The 20206-nt window shown below is 34.3% G+C and overlaps 1 protein-coding gene across 1 annotated transcript in view; it reads right to left on the reverse strand.

Annotated features, from left to right (window-relative positions):
- Window positions 1-12318: 12318 nt before the first annotated feature.
- The window catches only part of LOC129229895 (guanine nucleotide-binding protein G(o) subunit alpha), a 118534-nt gene continuing 110646 nt past the window's right edge, over window positions 12319-20206 (reverse strand). The window contains exons 6-7 of the mRNA XM_054864276.1: window positions 15663-15816; window positions 12319-13712 (exon numbers count right to left, since the gene is read on the reverse strand). Of these exons, the coding sequence (XP_054720251.1) occupies window positions 13525-13712; window positions 15663-15816 (342 nt within the window). The 3' untranslated portion in view covers window positions 12319-13524. The remainder of the gene's footprint in view (window positions 13713-15662; window positions 15817-20206) is intronic.

Genomic DNA, 20206 nt, shown 5'->3' on the forward strand with positions numbered 1-20206 from the left:
TATAGAGAAGTGCATTCATAGCGTAAATTGTTTTATTGCGTGTAAAAGTGGTTAGTGAGATGAAAAAAGTGTTAATTTTGTCTTATAGGACAGGGGAAAAAAAGGTTTTTATAAAACAATTGTTTGAATCCCCCTCCCTCCCCCAGTTGATACCCTTCTGGGGGAGGGGTGGATTTATACACGAAATGCCATTAAGAGTCACTGAAAAATGTAAATACTGAAATTCAGATATGTTTAAAATCATATTTCATGTCTAAAATGCACTGACATCACTACGGGGGAAGCGTTTGCGTATGGGGACGCTCTTTTGGAAGGTGATACCTAAAATGCATTTAAAAGTAAAACCTGTGTGCCAAATTTGGTAAAACTCCCACGCAAATTTTGTATTTGTATAAAGAACAAACACTTACCCACACGCAAACATACATCCATTTATATATATATATATATCTTTTTCTTTCGTTCTTTTTTTTTTTGCTAAGTTAGACGCTATTTTTTATCGAAATACTTCTCAATTTCCATTATAATTCTTTCAACTTTCGAATACCATTAGCTCCTCTAATATTCTTCAACGTTTATAATTGTTTAGAGAAAAAATGTTGTGGCAATAAAATTAATTGTAACACAAGATTCAAGAAAATTTCTTTTTTTTTTTATTTTCCAGTTATTGGTTTTTGAACAAGATTAGTTTTGTGCATTTGCTGCGTACTTTTGGTGCACTTCGGGATTCATTGATGTTTTTTACGTAATGATACATTCGTATCCTTAAATATTTTTCGGTTATTAATTTTGTTAGTTTATATATATGATTTTCTTCAGGTTCGTACTCCAACACATGCTTTTTCATTGCAATTGTGTGCACAACAATACGGCATGTTATTCAGTTGGACTCTCTCCTACTAGAATAGAGACATGGGAAGAAAACGCTGAAATCCAAATGACCGAATCACGTGGTAGAGAGCGGCGAAACTGTTTGATCTTCTCCCCGGGTCGTAAAACTTTTCGCCCTTACTCCTGCATCAGCGCATACAATAGCGACTGAATGGAATGGCTCGTCTATCTCTTAATGGTCTAAGAGTGTAAACGACGCCCGCCTGCGTAGATAACAGGTGTATTGTGAGGCTCTAAAAGAAGTTGAGCTCCGACTCTGACAATGTTTACCTCTGTTTCGGTAAATAGGGAGGGGTAATTGGCGCTAAGTTGAGTTGAGAAACTTTCTTAGTAGTTTTTCAAAAATTTTCCAACTAAAATCTGAGCCAACAACGCGTCTATTTTTCACTAAACTCCCCTAAAACAGGTAAAAATAGTCAAGGTTACAGCTGAACTAACCAGAGCTGCACTATACGACTCTCCTTGTTGTCGATGGAAGAACGGACAAAATCTGTAAGTTTTCAACCATGAAACTTTTTATATGCGTTTTTACTGCTACTGGAGTATTTCAAATAATTTCGGTTTTTAAAACGTAGAGCAACAATCTTAATGCTGAAATTGGAGGAAGGAATCATTGCGGAAATCGGAAAGCAATGTCTGTTTTTTTTTTTTTTTTTCTTTTTTGTTAAGCAAAAAAAAAGTTTCAACAGGCCTTTTTTTTCAATCAATGATGCAAATAAAGTCATTATTCCAAATATGGGCCTTTAATGGGCAAATTTTCAATTGTGAATCTATAAAAATAGTTAATATTGGAGCAAAATGCCAGAAGATGGCATTTTGGATATCAGTCTATATTTATTTATTTATTTATTTTTGTCTTATAGCAATCGCGAAAAAAGAGAAATCACGTAATATAATGTCAGGTGAGTATGGTGAGTGATGAGACCCACCGCAATTCATTAACCTCCTCTAGTGTTCGCTTTGAGTAAGGCGGTCTTGCATAACCAAACCATGATTCAGAGCCAAGTCTTTTCAGTTTGCTGGAATAAATTCGGTCAGCATTCCAATGTCTAACTTTAAGTAACTAAAGCTTAAAAATTCGGTTGGTATCTAAAATGCCATCTCCAGGTGCTTTTGATCCAAAACCATTTGGATTTTTTTCAATCGATCAAAAACAAAATATTGCAATTGGAGTATCCATTTTTGAAAATTTCTTTATGCTCTGGTATTCAGAGCTAATTTTTTCCTGACAGGAATAGATTACATATCTTACTACATAGCTAAAATATTTCTCGGGAAGTAGCGCTATAAGCGGAGTAAATATTTCCCTATTTCACTTTTCCCTGCTATTTCACTTTGCTCCCACATTCCCTATTAGTAGGCCTGGGAGATGCTGTTATGCAGCATGATTTAGAAAAACTTTTCAGTGGTCGCCTACCTACCTAGGACTTTATCTTTGAGAAAAGTCGCCAAATTTAGCGAGTTTCGGTGAGTTATGGAAGACATCTTTCACACTTTGCAGATGGATGTCCTGCCACATGCAAACAGTGAAATCGCGTGGCACTTTCAAATGTTTGCCAAGTCTTATAATTTGGTGGTTTTCATAAAATTTCGGCTGACTTTAAGACCAAATATATTTTGATAATGGAAGGATGTGGGTATTGATTTTTCAGTCACAACAGGTCTCAAAATGCTCTTGCGATTGATACCCATTTATTTTTTTTTTCGTTGTGGTTCCTTAGTAAGTGATTTTGCTTAAGGACGTAGAGGGTTAAAACTTTGGACTCGAAATGACTCGGTCTTTAAGCTCGATGCCATACAGGCTCACCCAGAGATCTTCCAATCTGTGGGCTCAAAAGTTCTGTGATTGTTTGCTATGTGGTTTATCACGGGCTCAGCAGATTGGAATAAATTTCCTTCCGCTACAGCCTCCTGCCCAAATTGTGGAGGCAGTGAAGACTGGTGACGCTATCTATCGGTGGATAAATCAGTTATCGTCGTTAGGATTGATGATTGATACACCTGGTAGTAGATATCACGTTCGTTGCATTAACGAGGGCGAATAAAAACAAGGCAATGTGCCTCAAGAATTTAAAAACGTTTTTTCAAAAACGCACTTATTCTGTACGAGTTATGGAATTTCCCCCACATCTACCAAAAATTATTTACTTATTTATGTTATCTTATTGTTCCTTGTATGTTTTTTTTTTGTTCTGAGTTTTATGAGGTGTAAAATTTTTCAGTTTTAACGTGAATAAATTATAATTCATCGCAAAATTTTTATTAACAATTTATTTACTAAACTCGGAATGGCGTAGAGAATTATTAATGCAGCATACAAATTACAGTTTTTTTTTCTTGCATACTTCGCATACAATGAGCTTTCACTCCCAATCTCTTACACATAAGCTTGAATCGATAAAATTGCTCGTTATCAGTCTGGCAATTGCACGTGCAGTATGCGCGGAGTTGCTGGCGAACCGGCTGTTTTGTGAGCAAGTGGTGGGCTTGTTCCGACTTGCGCAGCTCTAGAGAGAAGTGAGAAACTAGTTGGAAGTAGAGTAGGACTTCAATGGGGTCATTTCCAAAATTTTAAAAGTATTTTTTTCTGAAAGGACAAGCTTAAAAACATAGGATCTAACTATTTTTTAAATAATTTGTTTAAGTTTAATATTTTTAAAAAATCACTTAAATCGGTGAGCTATCATTCTTTACATTTCTTGCCGATGACATCACAAATGATGAAATGCCATTCTGTGTTGCCATTCACAGACCAAAATATTTAATTCGCATCTTTACTCACGTGTATTGGCAACGACATGGTTGATAACAAGCATAGAGCGCAATTTTAATTCGCTTCTTGATTATCATAACGTGGAAACGTGGTACAAAGATGCGTTAAAGAGCATCATTTGTGACGTCATCAAGACCACGCCTTGTTTGAGAAATCGAACATTTTAAAAAAATCAATTAAAAAATAACTGTTGGGAAAATGAAAGAATTTTCTGGGTTCATGGTTTTTTTTTGCTTATTCTATCAATTTCAGTGACTAAAAGTACTATTTTTGATTGAAGGAAACAACCCCATTATTCAAACTGCTTTTATCCAAATTACTTTCAGAATGTCAGAAAAAAAAAGAAAAGATTCACTATATAAGGATTCTGTGTACGCGCTATTCCCCCCGCGAAGCTAGTCAAACAGTTTGCTTTGAGATATTGATAAGCAGCGACTTTAATTTAAAGTACTTTACGTACATACCGTACTTTTTATGTAAAACGTTTAAAAGTGAGCTTAAAATGTCAGAAAGTTGCCTTTTTATTTATTTAATTGAAAACGCTTTTACTTAAAAAACTGTTTGTTCTCCTAATTTCAGCATGCGTGAAGTAGTTAATTAAAACAAACCCATTAAAAAAAACAATAATCCGAATTTTCGATTAAACGAATGGGGTCCGGTCGCAATTGGTTAGCATAATTGAAGTTTACTGTATTTAACAGTAAGTTACTCCTTAAGCCAGGGCTAAGGCAGAATTTAATACCACCAACCGAGAGCCCGGTTATTGTAGCCCAGAGACTATAGTTTTAGTTTTGAGTTGAACTGCACCATTGTTTGTGATCTCTCGCTGGAGAACAAAATGTATTTTAGCTACCAGTTTGTTGACCCTCTCAGTTTTAATGAGATGACGCCTGCCTCCAGCTCGGTTATTCACTATTCCTGACTGATGAGTCCACAACAAGGGCGAAACTGCAGCCTCTGAATGTGATGTGTCTTGGTACATTGTATTTAGTGGGGCTTAGTCAATAGAGAGGTTTTGTTATCACGAGAAAAGTTCTACTAAGATCTCGCATTTTATTCTTTGTCAAGAGACAGATTTTTGCATTTCCCATGACGCGATAACTCACAGTTGGTCAATTGTTATTATTGGCTTAATGATGCCAGCCTTAGTTGTGAGAAACCTCTCTCACGAAAAAGGTATTCTAACTCCATAGAAATTTGGCACCTTGGCTGAATGTTTTCTTTTTTTTTTTTTTTTCAAGTATATATTTTATTACAGCAAAGCTTCTTATGGAACGTGATGGCTGCTGGAGTGAAAAGACGGAAGAAAAATAAAAGAATAAAAACCTACTTAAAGTGTTTCATTGGTCCTCAGATAGTTTAGTTTTAGTTAAACCCAGGCCCGACGTGAGGACATGTCAGTCTAGTCGGCAACTTGGGGGGCCCAGGCCTTGAAGGGGGCCGGCGACACTGATGCAAAAAGGGGGGGGGGGGGAGAAAGAAAAAAAGAAAAGAAAGGAAAAAAGAAAAAGAACTCCCAATAAGCGAAAAGTTTAAGATAGTGTAAAATTGACTCTTTTGGTACTTATATTGTGGCACTTAAAATAGAGTTAATTGTTTTCTAGTAAGCAGTTTTGAGTTTTTCTTTTTCTTTTTTCAAGTTTTCTTTTCTTTCTTTTTTTTGGGGGGGGGGGGCGGGGGAGGGGACCCGGCGACACAACTAACAAGGGACCCTTCTTGGCTCTCTGCGGCCCTGGTTAAATCTAAACATTTTTTTTTTTTTTTTGAAAAATTTTATTGCTTAAATTTATAACAACTTCTAGATACCCTATATTTGTTTAATTAACATTTTCTTACGGCACCCTAGTCTATCTCTTTTTACATTGTATAGTACATTGATACAATGGACAATTCGCGGAAACTCTCGCTTCTGCCTACGACTTTCAGGTAGCGCGGCACCCACTTTGGGAATCTCTGTCCTAATGTATGCTAACTCTTGAAAAGTATCCGTGTTTTATTAAAAAAAATCAACATTTTGATGCCTTAATGCAACTGATACACAAGTAAAGAAACTTCTGTTCTTAATGTAAGATGCAAGAGTAAATTAATAGTCTCATATGAAATGAAATCATTTTTACCTGAGAAAAATAAATAATTGATAAAATCAGCAATATTAAAGCGCAGAATGGGGTTGTGTCCATCAGTAAAAAGTACTGCTTTTAGTCACTGAAAGTGATAGAAACAGCAAAAAAAAAAAAAAAAAAATAAATAAATAAATAAATAAATAAATAAAATAATAATAATAACATGGAGCCAAAAAAAAAAAAAAAACTTTATTTTCTTAACAGTTATTTTTTATTTAATTTCTTTTGTTGTCAGATTTTTGAAATAAGGCCTGGTCATTATAAAAGTCACACGTGGTGGACTTTGGCGTGTTGAATGTTTATGCTTTGCTGTCAACGGCATTGCCAGAAAATGATAACTTGCGCTGTGCGCTAATGGCATCAGTGAATAGTATTTCATCATTTGTGATGTCATGTGCAGAAGCCTAAAAAGGAATTTTAATCTGCACACCGATTAAAATAATTGTTAAAAAATATTGAACTTTGTCAAGTCATTTAAAAAATGGTTAAATACAATGTTTTTAAGCATGCTCTTTCAGAAAAAAAAATACACTTTTAAAATTTCGGAAACAACTCAATTATCGTTTTTATGCTCTTATAACAATGATGTTTCTCATTTCGAAGTTCGATACCTGTGCGTAAAGATATATTTGACTTTGAAATCCAATAGGAAGTTTGCTGAAGTTAACTGAATAAATAAATGATCTAGAAAAAAAAGCGACATACTATTCCAATCAGATGTCATCACTCTAGAGCTGCTCTATATCCTATATTCAAATTTTTAGTGTATCTTCATCGCTAGTAGATAGTAGATTTCATATTTCTTTACGTAGAGTGACGATTAAAATTTTTGACAAAACGTAATCACTTTAGTTGTTTTTAAACCATTGGAAGAGAAGGTTAGAAGCATGTAATAGTGTACGTGCAGTGTACTTTCGGCAGATACAGCAGAACCCCAACTGTATAAAATCTGATGAAACAGAAAACCTGTGACGATAAAAGGGATTCTGTAATTTTTGACAATTCGGAGGGGGCTTCTTTTTTTCATAAAACGGCAGACGGTAAATATAAAAAAACATTTAAGTTCTAACTGTTAAGAACTGATGAGACTGATGACTCTATTGCATTGAGTTTCAGAAATGAAATTTTCTTTCTCTGGTTGATAATTTTTTAAAGAACATTTGTTTTAACAGTAAAGTTTATTTAATGCAGTTGAAAACCTTGTTTTCTTTCCCCTTTCTTTCTTTTAAACCTGTAAATAAGAACTTATACCAAATGTAAGTTAGTCAAAGTGAAAAATATTCGCAACTCCAGAGCTCGAATACGCTACCTTGCGGTGATTAACAATACTAAAGAAAAAGGCATAACATTCCGTTCCACGTGTTATCTTTGGAGAAAATTACAGGCTTCAGAAAGTTTATGGTGTAATGTAATTTCAGAGGAATAGAAAAGAAAATTTCCCACAAGCACGATGAAATATTACTGTCATTCATTAAACTTCAAAGCAAGTTATAAGTTACGGCATCTGTTCGTTTTACCTTTTTCATCCGCCATTAGACAGTGGCTGCAGCTCCCCCTATAGTTTATTGGAGTTGCGAATTCGTTCATAAAATAAAAACTCATTTTTACAAAAGAAAAATAAATAAATAAATAATAGTAAAAAAAAAAAACTCCTGCTTGAAACTAAAAACTACCATTTCTTATAAAAAATGTTTTATTGATGAATTTTCTAGTCTGAATATTTAGCATTTGATTTTCAAGTTTTCCAATCAGGCATTATTCAATACAAATTCCAAATCGAATTACTATTAAGATCAACTTTGATTCTGGAAATTATCGGAATGATAGTGAAGGAAAACATGACATTGGTTCATTTCAAACTTTAGAAGTCGTGTATCAATAAATACAACATAAAGAACCACCCAATTGAATTCTTCTAAAATGGAGTAATTTTGTGAATTCTAAAGAACTGAAAAGATATCTCAACTTTGTTTTAAAGGTATTTGAGAAAGTGGGTTTAATATCTTCACTTTTGATGTTTAAGAAGTTTGGCAGTTGCTTGTCTAGCTAGGTATACAAACAAACTTTGTTCTAAAGGTAGATCGCAACCTGTTTTACGTATATTTGGAAGTAAATTTGATATTGTCACTCTGAGATTAAAGAATTTCGAAAGCTGTTTGTATAGCTAGATATACAAACAGCTTTATTTTAAAGGTACATCACAACTTTTACACAGATATTTGGGAGCATAATCAATATATTTCTGTCGAAAGTTGTTTTTATAACTAGGTATAAACTTTGAGTATCCTATCTGGACTGGAAAGGTTTTCTCAACATGGATACTCTCAACTGTCGAAGAGATATTAGCTCAGCTTTATTTCAAAGGTATTTGGGTGTAGATTTAATATATTTCTGAGATTTAAGAAACTCGAGAGTTGCATGTATTGTAAGGTATAATTTTTAATAGCTTTTCATCTGAATTAATATGGAGTGATAAATTTCTCTGAAGATTTAAGAATTAGGAGAGACATTACAACTTTAATTTAAAGGTATTTAGAAGTAGATTGAATATTTTCATTTTCAGATTTATGGAGATGGAAAGTTGCGTATAAAGTTAAGTATATCTTCAAAAGCTTTCTGTTTAAAAATAATTTTTCCAGTCAAAAAGTTCGCTAAAGATTTAAGAAACTTTTTCAACTATTTTCCAAAACTCATGCTTTGGGGTTGCACCGTATCTGCATCAAACAACTGAAACTGATTAAAATGTCCCTCTTCTATTTTTTTTTATTTATTTATTTATTTTTTTTTTTGTATGCGTTTTATATTATTTTTTGTTCGCATCTGAATAAAAATTTGTTGCGAAAATGACCAAACTCTTAATTTCATAGCACATTATGATATTATAATAGAGAAACAACTGAAACTTTTGCACTTGGATGTGACCTTAGATTGGACGCTTTTGGCCACTTCACAAAAGTACTAACGCTTAAAAGATACTTTTTTTTAACAACACATCAACCTTCTTTATTAATCCATAACTGGAAATATATTCCTTTGCTTTCAGATTGTAGGAGTAACTGGAAATATGTTAAACTCGTTTTAAAAGAAAAGTTTCATTTGAAATGGCCTAAAATAGCTTCCGAAATTTTAAGATACGTAAAATAAAATAAAAAAAATTAACGAATCGTTTAAATGCAATAAACTTTAAACACATGAAAATTACCAGGTAACTAAATTATTGTTAATATAATAATTTTTGCATTTTAGGAATGATTGAAATAGGAAATATCTAAAGTTGTTGTACTACTTGTATTAATTAATAACATTAATATTTCAGGTATGATGCATTTAAAAAATAATTATTGTTGTAAGAAATAACTATTATTGTTTTGCTAGTATTAATATTTTAAATTTTATTTTAGGTAAATATTTTAGAAATATAAAATTTATAACTCGATAAGAGGCATATTACACGTTAGAAAAAAGTTAATTCTATGACATATGTTTAAGCATTTGCTGTTTATTTTCATCGTGTTGAAAATTGTATGAAAAAACCTACAAACTGAAATATTTGTGGTATGAAACAATGCCTAGCTTAAGTACGAAAGTAATCGAAAAGTATGCTTATAACTATTCATATCTTTGTTGTTGCCGAGTTGATTCGAGTTACAGTAAATTTTCAAAACTTCTACTTGGTTTCAGGTTCATTTTACCCTTCATAATTTTAAATTTTGTTTTACCGAAGCGTTTGTCAGTTATATGAAGAAAATCGATAGACTTTTTTTAATTATAAGGTTTTTTTACTACAGCGACTTAAATGTCTCATTTTTATTGCCTATCATTTTCCCAATCTTGTCATTTATCAGTCTCGTTCAAAACTGCAATCCGCTTTGGGAAAAATTTGTTCAAAATTGAGCAAAAATGAGTTAATGTTTTATGAAGAATTTTAAGATTTCGCAGATACGAAACATTAATGATAGTAATTGGGCTAGGAATAGGTTTTTAGTTGCAGCGTATATCTGTTAAATTCCTATTCTTCTAACCGAAAATTTAATTTCAATGACGTAGAGTGAATATAAAGGTCGTTCAAGCTCTATTACTCTAAGAAAGAAATATTTTAAGGACACACAAACCCCTAAGGCTCGATAAATCCAGTATTGCCGAATCACCCTTTTGATTTTAACTCTTATCAAATTATCCAAAAATGCCCCAATTCGTTGGATCTTGATTTTTGGGAATCTTTCCACATCCGGAGGAAAACCGTTCTAATTTAGTTAACGATCTTACTGCAATTCCCTATTTTTCTTCTGTGTGGACTCCTTTGTTAAAATTGGTTTAATTTTTTTCTATTATTTTTATGTAAACGTCGTACATTTCTTACTTTTGTTTTTTTCATTTTTTGCTTTCTTATTTCGTTTTGTGATTAACTAATTCCAATATGTTTATCCTTCACTCTGTTTTTTTCCAGCATTTCTCCATTTGATACATTGCTTCCATACCTAGTTTTTCCCGCTGGTAAATTTATTGCTAATTTATTCAGCGTGGTTTCATTTTTGGACTTGTTGCATTGTTTATGGGTTTTCTTGGAAAATTTATTACTTAACGGTTTTTTCCTGATGGAATTATATAATAAATTTTGTCTCCAGGTGTCATTTTATCTTTTTTGTTTTGTTTAATTTCTATTTTTTGATATTTATACTATCTCCTGTTTCACCGTGTTACTTTTCTCGGATGACTTTTCATCCAAAAGCTCACACTTCTCTGCATTGAAAAACCTTGTAACACCGAAACACGTGTCTGCAATATTTTGCAAATTTTTGTGATAACGTTGGATTACTGATTTACCACTCTACTAAGGTTTGATTTGTTTTTTAGGTTCCCTTGCACTTAATTTCTTACCGATCCATGAACAGAGCTGCAATGTTTTGTCTAAAAAATTAAATACGGTATTCTTCATTTTACTCCTCGCGTCATCTTGCCCAAGGTTCCCTTGTGCATTTCATAGAAATCCTTAAAAAATAAAATAAAAATGCTCAAATGTTTTGAAAAAGTGTGATTTACAAGAGAAATTTCCCCTCAGTTTCCAAAATTGAATAATCAGAGTGATTATTGTAAATTAGATTCAAAGAATGCATATTCTATTTGTTTTTGTTTTTTTTAATCGATAGAAAGAAAATTGATACTTTGTTACTTTGATGAGACAATCAAGAATTGTCAGAAGTTTTAAAGCTAAAAACAATTGTCGCATCAATAATTGCAGAAATCCTTTATTTGTTAATATTAGTTTGAACTTGTAAAGTTAAAATATTTTGTTTGAAGTAAAAACTGACTAGTTATTTGGGATACAACGACAATCAAAACAAACTAATATATAGCTAGCTTTTGTGAATAAACTGTTCACTTATTTTGTGTTTCTTTTAGTCGCGAATTATTTCATGTACGGCTAAACAGGAGTTTAAACAATAATAAATTTGGTGATCTTTGATGGGATATAAAAATAATTAGAAGAAAATAACGGCAAAAAATCGTGTAAATAAAAAATAAAATAATGCCTTTACGAAATCACTTGTTTCAAGCTATTCCTGGTGCATGAAAAAATTGAAATGCCTTGCCATTTTTCATTACAATTTTACATGATTTTGCTCCGTATTTTAGGTCTGACTGTGTTTTCCAGCTGAATATTATCGTTTAATCATTGAATACAGTTAATGAACATTTTACAAGTAAGCGATTCTGTTATAAAGCAAAGTACTTAACCATATTAGTTGGTGAAGAGCTTGAACGAGCTTAAAAAAAGCTTTCCCCTCCTCCCTTTTTTGAGGTTTTGAGAATGATAACGTTAATGATTTGACTTCTTCCTTCACTTAGCCTTCCCGATATCAGTCACAAGTCTAAACTCAGACTCATCCGTAATGATAGGGGGTGCGTTTTAAAGAAACGAAAAGCTGTCGCAAGTTGCGTACGATAGAACGGCCGCAATAAACGGCTCGACACGATTATTGGACTAGATGCCATCCAACAAAGTTTAATGATCATTATTTCTGAAAACAACATGGGCTGCTGAACGCAAAGAAGAAATGAAGTGAAAAGGAACATAAAAATGGGGGCGCCTTTGCTTGTGGCAACCCTCCTTAACAGTCAAACAAGAATAGGATATACCACCATTCAAAAGGACAGTTACATAGAATACGGAAATACAACTGTACTCATATTTTTTTCATCTGTACCGTTTATCTTCTTATGTTCAGTGCTCCGTCTTCTCCTCTTGAGAAACCGACTTTAAAAAAAAGAACAACATAAAGAAAGCTGATTTCGAACGCCGAAGGGTCCACAGTCTGTGCGTCCGAACCAGTAAAGAAGGGTCGTCTGCATCGGCCCTAGAAACTAGTTGCCTACCAGTCCTGATGGTAGAGTAGAAACACATATAAAGCCAACTGCGTGGCTACCGAGCTTTCCCGGCTAGTTGGTCGAGCCAACGGATACCAACTAAAGACATCAAGGTTACGGGTTGGCTGCTTTCCCCAACTAGTTTGTCCGAAGAGAAGATGTGAGATTTTATTATTATTTTTATCTATCCAGTGTTCCGGTGACATAAACATTTACACTGAAGGTTGCACAATGATCCACAAAAGAAACAAAATGGGGCCCGGTGGATGGTTCCACTGACCCTCATGTCCGAAGACAACGAGCACTCTCTTCTTTCCACAAAAAGTCACACCACAGATTTGGGGCTCGAAAAGTGTGGCAGAGTCCTTTTGTAATTGCTGTCGTCCGAAATCACCTTCTGAAGTCTGTCCAGCTCGTAGTCTTTGCGGTCCTGGGCATCCATCCACGGAAGCGAATTTGGAACTTAAAAGAAACAAGCCGAGATATTCTCGCGATATATATCTTTAAAAAGTTGATTTAAAATTGAAGCAGGTGGTAGCATGTGCTGAATATACTCTCCTCTGGAACGACCTGCCACCATCATTGATAAGTAAAGAGGATCCGAATCAAAAGAAACTTCGAAATGAGCAAAGCTTTTGTGCAAAAAATGTTTTGATTCTCTAAATAAAAACATCATCTAGTGGGCTTCATCTCTTTTAACATAAGTGAACGTTTTCGACGTCTTCAGAACTAAATTTTATGAAGCTCAAAGAAAAATGCATCAGAACATTTTGGCAGTAACTGTATCGTCGTCCAAAAATCGCCACTTTCTCATCGTAACATAGCATCAGACGTGGTGTGAAAATGAAAATACCACACCTAGCTTTCCGAAATCGACTCTGAACAAAGTACATTTTGTAAAAGGGAATGCAAAAGAAATCGCTTTTCACAGCGCTGTTTAGTATCTATTTAATTACCAAATAGTTTGATGTAACAATACCAAAATTTGTTCAGAGACCAAACAGAGCTCTTCTTAGCCTAAGAGCTTGGAATGAAAGCGTGGAAATAAATTAAAAATGTCTCAGTGCAGTCTGCAGACTGCATTTAAGAAAAGCGCAGAGAAAGAGTGGGGCGTGGCTGTAAAGAATTGGGCGTGGCATGAAATGATTAAGCATGGCAATAGAAAACGGGGTAAGTTTCGAGATTCGGAATCATCCTCAGGAACAGAAGGCAAGGGATAAAAAAGCCAGAAATGAGGTGCGCTCGAGGAATGAGGCGTGACCTACAGTAGGCCACACCCACTTTTTCAAGGATCTTCTGCGTAGAAGAGAGAGAGACAAAATATAGACGATGAAAGCTGCGGAAAGACAAAGAGAAATAGGGGGCGCGGCTTCAGTAGAGGCCACATCCTCTGAGGTTGTTGGCGATGATGACATCCGTGACGGCGTCGAACACGAACTGAATGTTGGTGGTGTCTGTGGCGCAGGTCATGTGGCAGTATATCTCTTTGGTAGTGGATTTGTTCTTGGCCTCAAACTGGGCTTGTATGTAAGCGGCTGCTTCGCCATATTCCTGAGCACCTGCAAGGCAACAACACAAATGTGAATATGAACTCATGAACTAACGTAGTTTTTTCAAGATTAAATAGTGTGCTAAACTGAACCATGTGAAAAAAAAAGAAAAATATCCTAAGGTCGAGGTTTCATGAGAGTTAGCTATTTTAATTATTTACTTGTTTTGCCAGAAGTTCGTTGTGGATTAAACTTTGTGGAAGACTTTCGGATGTGAAATGTTTCAGAGAAATTCGGCACCTTGTGAAATGTTAGGTTGATTGATTCTGTTAAGCTTAATGACGCAATAACCTTGATGTGAATAGATGATGTCATCCGTAATTGCTTGGAAATAATAGTTTTTGTTGACTTTTGATGCTTTGCCAATATTTGTATCGTCGTCTCATCGTTGTCCTTTTGATCCCAGAAAACGAGCTTAGCCGCTGAATTGGCAGTTATCAGGTGTCTCTGAGACATCGTAGAACCATAAACACACGAACAAAATTATGACAGAACTTTTTTTTAATATCTAGGAGGACAGTCAGAAAAAAAGCCACTTCCCGAAAGAATACATTAAAATGCAGATTGACATTGTCACGTAAGCAGTTACTACGTAATCTAGTGTAAATGCATGTACCTAAATAGTTTCCCAAACGCCAATTAAAATAAAATCTAAAAATCCATTAAAATAACGAAATAATGTGTGGCATTGCCCTGCGTTGCATTTTTTTTTTGCACTAATTCAAGTTCTTTTGCGTGTCTTCAGTCTTTATGATTCTGAAGGGTTATGAAGTTCTTGGGCGTTAATTTGAAAGTGTATATTCTTAATTATTGTTTCTGAAGAATTATGATTTTAAAGGGGTTGACTTAAAACTATGCGGTCTTAATGATTTCAACTTAGAGGAGGTCTAAATGGCGGTTCTCTTTAAATGTCTACGGTCTTAATGGCTGTAAATAAGCTGCTGCTGCAAGAGCTATGGTTTTTCATGGTGTGAAGTTAAAGCAATCAGGTCTTAAAAAATTTTTAACTTAAAGATTTATGTTTATAATTCTATTTCGGGAAAGTTCTACGGTCTTAATGGTTTTAAATCAAATCATCATATTGTTAACGGTGTTAAGTTAAATACTAAGGTCTTAATTCGTTTTACCTAAAAGGGTTATGGTCTTAATGAGTTAATTAAAAAGGCTGTGGTCCAAACGATTTCGACTTTAATTGGTTACGGTCTTATCATAGGATAATTTAAAAATATGTGATCTGAATGTTTTTAACCTGAATAGTATTAATAATGTTGTCGTGGGGATCTAAGGTCTTAATAATTTTAACTTAAAGGGTTATGTTCTTAATGGAGTGAATTTGAAGTACTTGGGTCTTAATGTTTTTATTTAAAGGGTTATGGGCTTAATATTTTTAATTTAAAGGTTATGGACTTATAAATTTAACTTAGAGTTAAAATTTTAATCATGGTTCTCCAAAGAAAAAGTCTTATGGTCCTTTTAAAATACATGGTTATTACTGTCATAATGGGGTTTATTTTAAGGCCTATGTAGGTGAAACAAAACTTGTTATGATGTTAATGGTGCGAAGTAAAAGTACTAAGATACATTTTACCTTCAAAGACTTGCGCTCTTAGTGGTTTTAATTAAAAGGTCTATGGTCTTAAGGGCTTTAACTTAAACCATCAGGTCTTTATTACGGTCTTAACTTAAAAGAGTTATGATCTTAGTGGTATTAGTTTACAAGTGTATGGTTTTAATAGCTTCAACTTAAAGGGATGTTTTTAATGGGACTGACTTAAATGACTAAGCACTTAACAATTTGTGTCTCAAATGGTTACAGTTTAAATTAAATTCTATTAATTAAAGGGACTGTCGTCTTAATGATTTTAACTTCAGGTGTAAAGTTCCTAGCTAATTTACAGGTTTATGGTCTTGGCTGTCTTAACTAAGAAGATTAGAGTCTTAATTGACCCCAGTCCTGACCTGTGTACTCTGGGAAACATATAGTGAGCGGCGACTTCTTGATTTTGTCCTCGAAGAGATCCTTCTTGTTTAGGAAGAGAATGATCGAGGTGTCGGTGAACCACTTGTTGTTGCAAATCGAATCGAACAGCTTCAGACTTTCTTGCATGCGATTCTGCAAAAGGAGAAGAATTAATCATTCCGTCATGTTTAACTTAGTCAACCCGCTATCTAATCCACAATGCTTGGAGCCAAGCATTTTGAACATTATAAAGCACAGTGGCGGATACGAGGGGAGGGTCATGGGGGTCATAACCCCCCCCCCTCCCGTAAATCGTCGACAACAGTATCCGTCGATATTATGTTCAAACACTTCATGAATGAAATGCAAACGATTTCAGTAGTCTTTCAATTCATTAGTTATTTTTGAAAGTAAATATTTGAAATACTACTTCTTTTCATTGCTTGTGAAATTTATTTGTAAGGTTTATGTCTTATTCCTGGCCGATTTGGTGCTTTTTATTAACACTTAAGCAGTTTCAGAAATTTTTCGGGCCCAAACTGTAAGTTCGTTTGCGGGAGGGGGGAGGAGGTCATGGGGTTTCCTTCTTCAGCGTGAACCCCCCTCTAAAATAGCAGTGTGTATCCACCCCTGATAAAGCAGCTCTGGTGAGTTGAGCTATAACCGTGACAATGTTTACCTCTTCTTAGGGAGTTCAGTAAAAAAGGGTCAAGTTATTGGCGCGGAATGGAGTTAGAATACTTTCATAAAACTGCCGGGAAATCAACGCCAATTAGCCTTCCATTAAACATTGTTAAGGTCATAGCTTATCAGAGCCAAACTATAGACATAATTTTTTGTTTACATTTTATTCTAGTATACATTTTTTTTTTTTTTGATGAAATTTGGCATTATACATAACTCTAAAAACCATTGCTAGAGTAAAAAAAAAGTCGAAATACACTTACTGTTTAAAAATTTTACGTTTTAATGATTTCCCCTTTCTGTACAAAATTATCATCTACACTAATAATATAAAGCTGAAGAGTTTGATTTTTGTACGCGCTAATTTCAGAAATTACTGGTTCGAATTGGAAAATTCTTTTTATGTTGAATTGTCCATTTATTGAAGAAGGCTGTAGGCTACATAACATCACGCTATAACTAATATGAGTGGAGCAGCAATAAATTGAAATTAAATCAATAATATTTTATGATGCATTATTTATCGCATCATTAGATCAAAGTCAGTGGCGGATCATGCTATTTTGGGGCCCCAGGCGCAACCTATCCGGAGGCCCCCTTTAATTGACACAACGAAAGTGATATGGTTTCCTATATTTACAATGCAAAAAATCATATTTTTTTGAATCAACAAGCTTTGGGGGGGGGGGGTATTCTTATTTAAAAAGGAAAAACAACGATATTTCTGACAAAAAAAAGTTTACTGCGAAAAATTTTGTCTTTGTTTTTTGGTCATTTAGGTAGTGCAGGGTGTAAGATCCGAACCCCGATTTCAGACCATCTAGCAAAATCGCAGCTTTCCCCTGTTTTTCAATGCGCATCATTCAGTGGCGCAACCACAGAGAAAAAAAAAATCTTAGGGGCGGGAGGTTTTTTTCATTTGGCCCAGAAAAAAAGAGAGGAGAAAGAGAACCTTTAATTGGATAGGAAAATTAAGGAGAGAGGGGGGTCCGGGGGAAGGTTCTCCCCCGGGAAAAAATTTAAACTCGTAGTTTTAAAAACGCAGTTTTAGACTTTCTTTGATGATGTTAGGGGGCACAAAGGTGCAGCTGCAGGCAGGTCCGGATCTGCGCACCCGCAGACCCCGTAGTGCGGGGGTGCACCTGGTCTTTTTACTGCCCAAGAAATTGAAGAAAAAACTGAAAAAATCTAGCACTCTAAGACTTATTAACGTTACAAATATACACTGCTGGCCTCTGAGGCCCTACAAATTTTGTTGTAGGGGGTCCGAAATTTACAGATCCGGTCCTGGGTGCAGTGGTCTCAGCGGAAAGTTGTTGAAATTTAAGTCCTAAAAACACGATTATAGATCATATTTATTGACGTTAGGGTAAGGAATGGAGCTCTGGGATTGCCTTTAATCGATTTTTTTTAAAAACAATAGATAGAGATCAATTCCTCCTCCCCCCCCTCCTTCCCAATTTTCGAAACTGTATAGTTTCAAAAATACAACAGTAGACAAACTGTACGGGATATTTAAAATCTGATGAAAACCTTCGTGAGAGATTTGCTTTTGTTTCTTTCTTGAAAATTGTACAGTATAATGAAATCCATACTTAAATGATAACTTAATAGGCTAGACCGGTTATAGTTTAGACACATTTTACATTTTGATTTTTGTTATATTTGTTATTTTATATTTTTCGTTACGAGGGTTACATACCAAATCAAAATTTCATCGGATGCAAGCACCATTTTCTTATTAAATAATGATTTCAAACCTTTGTAGAGATAATGTACTTGCAACAATAATATCTTAAATTTCTTCTCGAAATTTATTAACTATACTTAACGTGAGTCAAGTAGATACACAAAAGAATAAACTGTTGTGCTGAAGTAATAAGCGAAATGAAGTTTTTTAGGGTTGTTTTGAAAGAAGATTCTCACAAAATATTTTGTTCGAGTGAGATGCTAAAAGTAAATTTGATTTAGTTAAATAAAGTATGACTATCTTCTCCGAATTACGCTCTTTGAAATGTTTCTAGAGTAATTTCATTCATTTGAGGGGGTTTTTTTTGAGCAATCACGATTGCTTATTGTTCTCATTTGACTGTTTTTGGCGTTACGCTGATTTTATTTTCCCGCCAGCACTCTCTGCCAGCACCACCGTCGCGTCGACCGGCCTCACGATGCTGCTCCTTTTGCGAAAACCGTCTCAAGGCACACACGCATACACACTCATGCCTGCGCACAGACACAAACACACACTCCTACACACATACACACACACTCATGCCTGCACACAAACACATATGTCTACATACACACATACGCAAACTCATGCCTGCACACAGACACAAACACATATGTCTACATAAACACACACGAACGCCTACACACACAGCACTGCAGACACCACACGCACACACATGCATACATACACACACACGCACCCACACACATGCGCCTACACAAACATACACGCTCGTGATTGCGAAAAACATAATTTGAATTCAAGATGCCAAAAATTCAAACTAATTTTTTTTTTTTTTGAGCAATCACGAATTGCTTATTGATTATTTACTTGACCAAAGTTGATGTTGCTCTGATTTTTCAGATTACCATGGCGATGGCTGTTTTTATTATTTATTTAGAGAGCAAAATTTTCGTTGTCACAGTTACAAATCGTCTGAGGCCAGGGGCGGCAAATAGGGAGGGGGGGGGGGTGAAAGGGGCGGTTGCACTCCCAAATCTTTCACTCAGAATAATAAAAAATGGTCAATTCATTTAAGATAACTTATAAAATCATTTGCCTGCATTTTCAGAACAGAAAAAACTGATTTAGAATAATTATTTTCCTTAACTAAAGAAGTAGTCTCTTCATATGAGTTAAATATGTCAAAAATGAGTAGTCTATGTTATGCGGTACAGTGTTGAGACTGCGCAATTTTTACGCGTAAACTCCATGATATTTTACATAAATTTTAATGCTCATGTTATATTTTAATGTTTAATTAGTAAGTATTCATTGACTCCTTGTACTAGAAACACATTTTAGTAACTCGATGTATTATATGCTTTCTTAGAAACTCTTTGTAAAGCTATGCTCTTTTTGAAAAACATCCTATATCAAAAAATACTTTCACGTCTACAAATATATCTTGGTGCTCTTTACTTGACAATATCTGAGTGACACACGATGGTATTCAAGAGTTAAATCTATATAAGTCCCCTGAATTACTGGAAAGCGACCTTTTCAATGATAGGAAATCTGATGTCATTTTGATAGGTATGACTTTGTTTGAATTTTTGTTTACTGTACTTATACTGCGGAGCGTTTTTTGAACAATGCTACACTCTATCACAAAACTTTCAATCCGTTAATCATAATTCTTGGATTGACAATTGAAACTTAGTAATTTTCGAACAAAATGATCAATTCAGTTTCTCAAGAAATTGAGACAGGATTTAATGAGATACATTTATCATTGGTCTTAAGTTCAATATTACGTACGTAGATCGGTTACAGAAAACAAAAAAGAAAATATTACACTTATAAGTTAAATTTATAGCATGAGGGAAGAAGAACTGTTTTGTGAATTGTGCGACTATACTTTTTAATGACGCAAAATAAATACCAATTTAAAAAGTTTTCTTGGTTATTTTACAGAGAGGAATCTGAAGGAAATGTGTTTTTTTTTACATAACTTTCTTGCTTCCATTGTTTTTTGACTGTTTCAATCAGGTCAGTCATTTGAAAGATAACTTTTGTGTCTCGCTCTCAACATCAAAATTGCCTTATTATTCTTAACATTAAAACCATTTTATTATCACTTCCTGTTAACCAATATGTATTTTATACCATATTGAGGAAAATCCT

This window comes from Uloborus diversus, chromosome 9 (genome assembly GCF_026930045.1).
Source record: "Uloborus diversus isolate 005 chromosome 9, Udiv.v.3.1, whole genome shotgun sequence".
Lineage (NCBI taxonomy): Eukaryota > Metazoa > Arthropoda > Arachnida > Araneae > Uloboridae > Uloborus > Uloborus diversus.